The 7,833-nt window shown below is 45.0% G+C and overlaps 2 protein-coding genes across 2 annotated transcripts; both read left to right on the top strand.

The window, feature by feature from the left end:
* Positions 1 to 1,431: 1,431 nt before the first annotated feature.
* LOC144100084 (uncharacterized) lies at positions 1,432 to 4,201 on the top strand. The gene is made up of 2 exons (XM_077633126.1): positions 1,432 to 1,737; positions 3,722 to 4,201. Exons 1-2 carry the CDS (start codon positions 1,665 to 1,667, stop codon positions 4,045 to 4,047), a joined length of 399 nt encoding a protein of 132 aa, XP_077489252.1. The 5' UTR covers positions 1,432 to 1,664; the 3' UTR covers positions 4,048 to 4,201.
* Positions 4,202 to 4,912: 711 nt separating this feature from the next.
* On the top strand, positions 4,913 to 7,833 carry LOC144100982 (uncharacterized). Its single transcript, XM_077633942.1, has 2 exons — positions 4,913 to 5,073; positions 7,016 to 7,833. Exons 1-2 carry the CDS (start codon positions 5,001 to 5,003, stop codon positions 7,720 to 7,722), a joined length of 780 nt encoding a protein of 259 aa, XP_077490068.1. The 5' UTR covers positions 4,913 to 5,000; the 3' UTR covers positions 7,723 to 7,833.

Here is a 7,833-nt window from a genome sequence, read left to right as displayed (position 1 = left end):
GGTGCCAGTTCTTCTTAGATGACAGGCTACGCTGACTGTGGGGTGGAAAACATGGAGCGTTTTTTTTTTTTGCTTGCACGGCTACGACCTCTTGAGGTTTCGAAGAATTCGAGCTCATGCTTTCCTGGTATATGCCCTACCGGTGGAAATAATTCAATCTGCCTGCTTCACCTTGTCAAGGAAACAAGTAGTGCTGTTTGCTCTCCTCGTGCATTTTCTTCCTTTTGATTTTAAAATCTGCAGAATCTTTCAGTCTTGCATACCTTTCCTAGCAGATTAAGGGGGCTTTTAGAGAAAACTTCGCCACGGTCACTGAACTCGTCTTCTTCTTTTTTATTAAGATGAAAAATTTAGTACAACTATTTGAAATGTAAGTTTTTATTCCATTTTTGCTTTTTAACTTTCTTTTGCTTTTATTAAGAATTAACAATCATAATATTCTTTCTACAGTTAATAGTTAATGAAAGTGCTGTTTTTATTCCACTTTTAGGTCTTACTCCGGATGGTTCCGCTACAGTCCATGACAATGGACCCTATTCCGTATGTTTGTATTATATTCTATTATCTATATATGTTTCTATTTATATTTATAGTCAATAAATTATATGTTATCTTATTTTTATTTGGGCTTAAAAAAGACACATATCATGACGGTTGGTCTTCAACGAAAGAGATTATTCCGATGGTGTCAGAAGTATAATATACAAGTATACCATAGACCAGAAGTATGGAATATCGGCAGTGAATTGAAAGCCAAAAGTTGTCTGACGTGACCTGAAGGTGGTCACTTCAGGCTTAACCTGCTCAAGATTACGTGTTTTGAGGAGTATTACTTTTTGGAAGATGCTGAACAAAATTCACGAGGGTCGTTAGCCGCTTAATTCATCATTTCTGAGTTGACAGTTTTACTAGCCCTTAAGGGTAACGGAGTAGGTTGCGAGGGAAAACAAGCGTAGTAGAGGGCGGCAGAAAGTTAGGTGGGCGGGCGAGATGAAGAAGTTCGCGGGCATAGGGTGGGCGCAGATGTCAAAGGACCGGGTTAATTGCAGATACATGGGAGAGGCCTTCGCCCTGCAGGGGGCGTAGTCAGGCTGATGTTTAACTGATCATAGAACTATGAAATATCTTTCGGTCCTTTCCGGCCTTCTAGAATGACAGCGCTATTGGTCAAGTTTTGGTAGTTTGCACAGCTTAAAAATTAGAACACTGCTCTAGACAATAGCGTAGACTTGCAGCTATCTCCCTTTCCCTGTATTTTCTTTTTCAAGAAACACCGGCTCATATATCGACGTTCACTTAGTCCAGCAATTCCTCCTCAGATGTAAATACGTCCAACACGCTGTCTCTACTTAAGGACGTAACCAGGAAGGCAACGAGATATGCCCCCTCCTTTATAGCCTTCCGTGCTGCGCAGCAAGAACCCGTCCGGTGCGCTGAGGAAAGCGTACTTTGAGAAATGCCCGAGGCAACTGCGATGTTGCGCCGACGAAAACTTCGACGCCGCATTTACATGGATGTCACGCAGCGTGTAGCGGCTGCATTCTTCTTCATCGGCGCCTGCGCGTGGTTGGAGTAGTAAGAGAAGAAAAAAAAACCAGCACTTGGCGCGACCAGTTGAAGCGCCATCTTTGAAGCTGACCGTGTGCCCAGCGGGCGAATCGAGAATGGCGACAACAACATTGGTTGTGGTGCTTCTTGCCCTATCGTTATCAACGGCGACGGGTCTAAGCAATCCAGGTAGCGTAACCTCCTTTTTCACTCCTTCTCGCTTTTAAGGACGCCAGCATGACTGGTTTTCTTGAATCGCCGTGGCAGCATAGCTATGTATCAGGTTATAACATCGTGATCTTAGTTTTGATGACGGCGGCATGTAATCTAATTATAGAAATTGAGAGGGCAATACGATTCGCGTGTAGTTTGGCGATTTTTCTTTCATTGCTCAAGCCTAGCTTCAAGAAGTATGGCTTCAAGAAGTATGGCCTCAAGAACCGAGCAGCCTGTTTAATTTTGAGCTGAAAGATTAGCAGGGCACTCGAGTCTTCGGAAATCAAGGTTTTTGTTTACTAAGCATCTCTGCGAACATGCCTCATGTATTAGCAAATTTTGTTTAGGACGTTGATTGATCTTATCACACTGCTCATCAAAGCTTCCGGAGTCTTTCACTACGGCGCCCCTCATAGGCTGAGTCGCACTGACACGTTAAACCCCCATAAACCAAACCAAACCATATAGCAGTGAAAACTAGTTTTCCTGAACACCTGACTTTCACTTCGAGATCTAAGCGTTCGTTCAAATTATTTTCTTAGCCCATTACGTAATTGTTTATTGTTTTAAGGGTAGATGACAGGTTGATATAAAACTCAAACTTTGCTAGCATTATTTTTCGTTCCTTTCCATCAAGAAATATTTTTTTAAATTTACAGCACTTACAGAATGTTTTACATCCTGCCAACAATGTTTCAGTCAAAAAATACATTTTTGTTGATCTCATTCGAAAATATATTTCTGAACAACTTACTTTCGCAAAGGAACCACTTGTAAATAATTCTTTAAGGTACGGCAAAGATACCTGACCCAATTGTTCCCAAGAGTAGGCTTTTTGTAGACCTGAATCTTGATAATAGCTTGTGTTTTTTCTAAAATCATTTTTAAACTCTTCTGATTGAATTTTTACACTTCCAGCACAGTAAATCTGTTTAAAAATGAAAAATTTTCCCAGCGAAAATTTTCAGCTTCGCACAAAAATACCATAAAACTGTACAAAATGTGCCATGAAAGTTTAGGTAAAGTCACGCGGTAGTAAAAAAAGTCAGAGTTGGCCTTTAAAGAGAAGGAGTGTTTTGTCACGTAGGTGTCGGGCTGAAGTGAATAGTGGAGTCGGGGAAAGAGGGCTAAAGTGAGTAATTTTCGCACCCTAATTTAGTAAGGGTAAGCAAGCTCGGTTATTTAGTTCGGTTACGTTAGTGAACCATAACCAACTGAAGCATACAACCCTGGCTGCGCGATTTTGAATGGCTTCAATCCTATAAGTACTGTTGATGTGGGCTCTAAACGGCGGCTGCATATGCTAACTTAGGGTGTATTAATGTGGTGTAGGCTGGTGATTCTTCGCAGGGATCAGTTCACTGCTGAAAAAAAGCGGTTACAATGTGCATTCACCATGTTGTTTCACACAAAGCACTCGGCTCTTTAATTTCATTTCTTACGTAGGAGACTAATACCTAAGATTACATGCAACTTTCGGTAAGCAACGCTGGCAAAAGTTGTGCAGCTGTCTCGCGCTCATGAAACTCCTTACATGTACAACATTTTTGGAAAAAAAATTGAATATTGCAGTATTGTAAGCAACTGTTCTGAAAATATAGAAAGTAAGGGTTTATTCTTATCATCGCAGCAAAATTTTTCTAAGGGCTTCCATCACTCGCATCGAGCAGTCAAGACGGCGACATAAACCCAATGGGGAACGTTCTTGACGGTAGCAAAACCGTTAATATCAAATTAATATCAAGACGTCTCAATTGAATTCCGCGAAAATGTTGATTGTTATAGAGAAATCCTTCAATATATGACAACAAAAATTTTGTTCATAAACCCTTCTTCGTAGAAAAATGATTTTATTTTCATAATGGTTGCGTACGCACAAAGCTGAAAAGTGGTTGGCTCTGACTAAGCTAAAGTGACACAATCTCTGCACTATTTTCTTTTGGGCTTATGTACGCAGTGCCAGCGTACCTACCAGCTCCAATGAAGTGCGGTCCCAACGAGGTCTACAAGACATGCGTGAGCAGCACCTGCTCTGAAAGCACATGCAACCCTGCAAGGGTTAGCGGGTGCGTCGAAGACTGCGTCTCTGGCTGCTTCTGCGCCGACAGATACCACCGAAACCGCCTACACCTCTGCGTCACCGACTGTCAAAGGGAAAGCACAAGCTTCGCAAGCACGCTTCCACGATCTAACCCAAAGCCTAGGCCCCACCCACCTCATGCTCTTCCTTACCCTTACTCTGGTCAAAATGCCTACCCTGGGCCCTGGTGGTCCCCGAATTAACTACGCAGAGCTTGTGTGAAGGAAGCACTGTGAAGCACTACATAGCACTGTGAAGCACTACATAGCACTGTGAATCACTACATCACACTGTGAAGGAAGCTGGATGCAGCCCCACGTGGCGGGGGCGATGTGCACGTTGGCAATAAACACTGTTTTGGCGTCTTTATTCGCTGTTTGGTTATTGTGTGGTCCGTACAGCACAGAACCGACTCGCAGTGGGTCTCAGTTAACTTGGACAACAAAACAAATTGGGCGGCTTGATTCTTTAACAGGAAGGAACGACTGCTAATTAACGATGTTTGGCGTCAATTTATTGCTACTTTAATGCTTTGTAAAATCGCCTGTAACGTAGTATCCGTACGTTCAAGCTACTTTATAATAGAGGGCCAACTTAAGCTACTTCGTTTGAGCATACTCTTACTGATATTCTTGAACGCTTTTCACGTTGTCATGATAGAGCGGACGCAAGATGTGCTTCAATTAGAAAGAAAGAAGCACAGCGCCCGTCCTGTGTACTTCTTTCCTCCTGTGTTCTCGTCTTTGTAGCGCTGAAAAAACTTCAAGAAACCAATGTTCGACATGAGTCACCACATTGGCGTGGAAACACTGGATTCAATCATATGCAACTTTCACGCACACACGAGAAAAGGCGCTGCTGAGCTACCGCTACCTGGAAGTGTGTTTCGAGTGGTTTCCTCGATTAACCGTCATCCTCCGGCGCCGCGCGAACAACTTCCGAGCTGGCTGCGCTGTCTGTCAATCTCCTGTTTACGAAGGTACATCCGAGTGTCTCGTGACGCAAGGGCATGATGGCATCCTGCTGCGCCCACTAGACTCGTGATGTCGGCCTGTCAGGAAATATTGCGTCGCAGGCTGAGGCGTACATAAAAAAGCCCTTGCTCTACCTTCCCGAGGCAAGATCGAAGACTTCAGCACCGATCGGCTGCCGCACAATGCGGCCTCTAGTAACAGCTGCGCTTCTGCTGGCGTTGTCTGCAGCAGTGGCTTCGGCATCGCAGACTAAAGGTAAGGCGCGTAATTTTTGTTCATAGCGTTAAAGCGTTAGTTAGTGCCGTTCGTTAGAAATGAGTACCACCCTTACAGAAATGACCTATGCACAGTGTATAGACTTCTTATGCACTCTATTGCCTTCCTAGAGACATTTCCTTTTGTCTATCCATAGTCTATAGACCATATCTATAGTCAAAAGTCTACTAAACGTGTGTGGCCTTAGATCTATAGATTGTCTATAGACTCTCTATAGGATTTGTATTGCCTATAGACTGTTCACTAGGGTTTGTATATAGTCTATAAACTTTATAGAAAAAAGTCTATCGACAGTCTATAGACTGCCCAAAGAAATTTTTGTAAAGGCAGGAGGGTTGCTTTGTCAAGCCTGCAAAGATTTTTGAGGCACTTTGAGAAAGGTTTAGATTTTTTGTTGTATAGTGGTTTAATGTCTCAAAGCGGCTCAGGCTGTGAGAGACGCCGTAGTGAAGGACTCCGGAAATTTCCACCACCTGGGATTCTTTAACATGCACTGACACCGCACAGTACACGGGCCTCAATAATTTCGCCTCCATCGAAAATCGACCCCAGGATCGAACCCGCGTCTATCGGGTCAGCAGCCGAGCGCCAGAACCAGTGAGCCACAGTAAGGTTTAGGGTTTGGTGGTATCAGTGGACATTTCTATATATGCGTTTGAAAAAAATCTTGGCAATTGAAATGTAAATACAGACTTCCTATATCTGTCCGGCTATTTGGTGTCATGTCGTAGTGATCGAGTAGTGATCGTCAAGTCGCAGTGATCATTCTAATTTGAAAAGCGAACAAGCTGTTCTAAGGCCTCGCAGCATGCCCACTAGCTTACAGGGAAATCCTGTACTTTAAGCAGAAAAGCGGTCAGAAAGACGAAGGACTGGAAAGGAAGGCACACGTGACCACTCTAGACTACAAACAGCTGTGCTTTATTGAAGTGTTGTAGCGCCCAGCAAGGCTAACAGATGCATGAAGCGGAGCTGTTGGCTGCCCTGTCTTCTTCTGACAGGAAAAGCAATAGGCCACTGATAAAATCACTGCCATGCACTCTGTTGTAATAGGCTTTTAGAAAGGCGTGCTCGACTGTCACAACCAGTTTCAAGAATGCTCAGAGAGCACTATGATTCCTTGAATTTCATTTCACAGAGCACAACTGGCTCTCCGTTGCAGAAATTGTGAAAGCCACCCTCGGTTTAGCGAAGTCAACATTCTTGGAAGATGTACGCATATGCAGAGAAAAACGCGAACCTCTAGAAACATAGTGCTCCGGGATGAATGACAGTTATTTCATGTATGGTATTTTAGATGGAAGATGACAGATTCACTGTATGCTTCTATGTCTCTACTATCACTGTTTTCGTTATTGTTGTTGGTTGCTCTGCGCATTATATGTTGGTTTGGGGGTGGGGGCGCAAATTCTTTAATGCAGCTCCGCTGTGAGATCAGAGTCATCTTGTCTGCCATCCTTCCCAGATCTAGTAGTAGTGGTTTATTAAAATAATAATAAAAACTAAGGATAGGATTTTTGATAGCCCCGGCATCTGCCATCGATACTGAAGCACCTGAGCTCGACTATTCGGAAATTCAATAGGCTTTGCTGCCTTTATCTGTAGCGAATCGGTAAAGAAATAACATTTACCTCTGGTTAATTTTTTGTGCGAAAGCACTACATAACATGGTTCCAACCAAAAATCTTGCGTGAATCCTCGGAGTAACTCGTGTAAGCTCGGGTTAGTTCGGAGAAAGGTCGCGCAAACTGCAGCCAATGGGAGGAAGATCGGGTAAGTTCGGAGGAGCGTCGTGCCAGATACAGCCAATTGGAGGGTGATCTTGAGGGTGACCTTGTCACTCTCAAGGTGTCTTGCTTCCGCACGTCTGCTCGGCTTAACTACGTTAAAACCCTACCCCTTTTTTGTCCGTATTTTACAGATCGATCATGGCGACCACCAAAGCCGGAGAAATGTGGACACAACGAGGTCTGGAAACAATGCGTGAGCCGAGGCTGCGGCGAGGACACCTGTCCACCAAAGAAGTTTGAAGGTTGCCTCTCAACCTGCGACTTTGGCTGTTACTGTGCCGACGGCTTCTACAGGGACCCGCAAGGTCGTTGCATTAGCGAATGCCACAACGCACCCTTTTCAGAGCCACCGAGTCCGCACCCTCCACCCGGACCTGCGTACCCACCTCCTGGTCCCCGGCCATACCCTCCCCAGGGCCCATCTTCTAGGCCTCGTCCTTATCCGCCGTCTGGGCCTTACCAACCTTCTGGGCCCAAGCCACCAGGCATTCGTGACTTCAGGCCCCCTGATCGCAGTTACCAACCTTCCGGGCCCAAGCCACCAGGAATTCGTGACTTCAGGCCCCCGGATCGCAGTGAACGTGATCCTTCTCTGCCATCTAGGCCCCGTTTCGACGCACATCCACCTGGTGTTCGGGACTTCAGGCCTCCACTTCGTGGGGAACGTGATCCTTTTTCACCACCAAGGCGCCGTTACGATTCCTATCCGCCTGCAATTCGTGACTTTCGACCTGCGGTACCTGGGGAACGCGACCCCCACCCACCACCCGTACCCCACTTCAAGCCGGGCCACAAGGGAGACTCGATTCAGCAGCAGGTCCCAATAGCTTTAGACTAAGATCGAGGGGCACTAATACTGTTGCGCCCTGCACAAGACGTGGTTGCTGAGAAGCACAAGTTTTCCACCGTTCTTTTTTTTTCTAGGTAATAAAGTTTGCTAGTCTTGTGA

This window comes from Amblyomma americanum, chromosome 8 (genome assembly GCF_052857255.1).
Source record: "Amblyomma americanum isolate KBUSLIRL-KWMA chromosome 8, ASM5285725v1, whole genome shotgun sequence".
NCBI lineage: Eukaryota > Metazoa > Arthropoda > Arachnida > Ixodida > Ixodidae > Amblyomma > Amblyomma americanum.
This window is presented reverse-complemented; position numbering and strand designations above follow the sequence as displayed.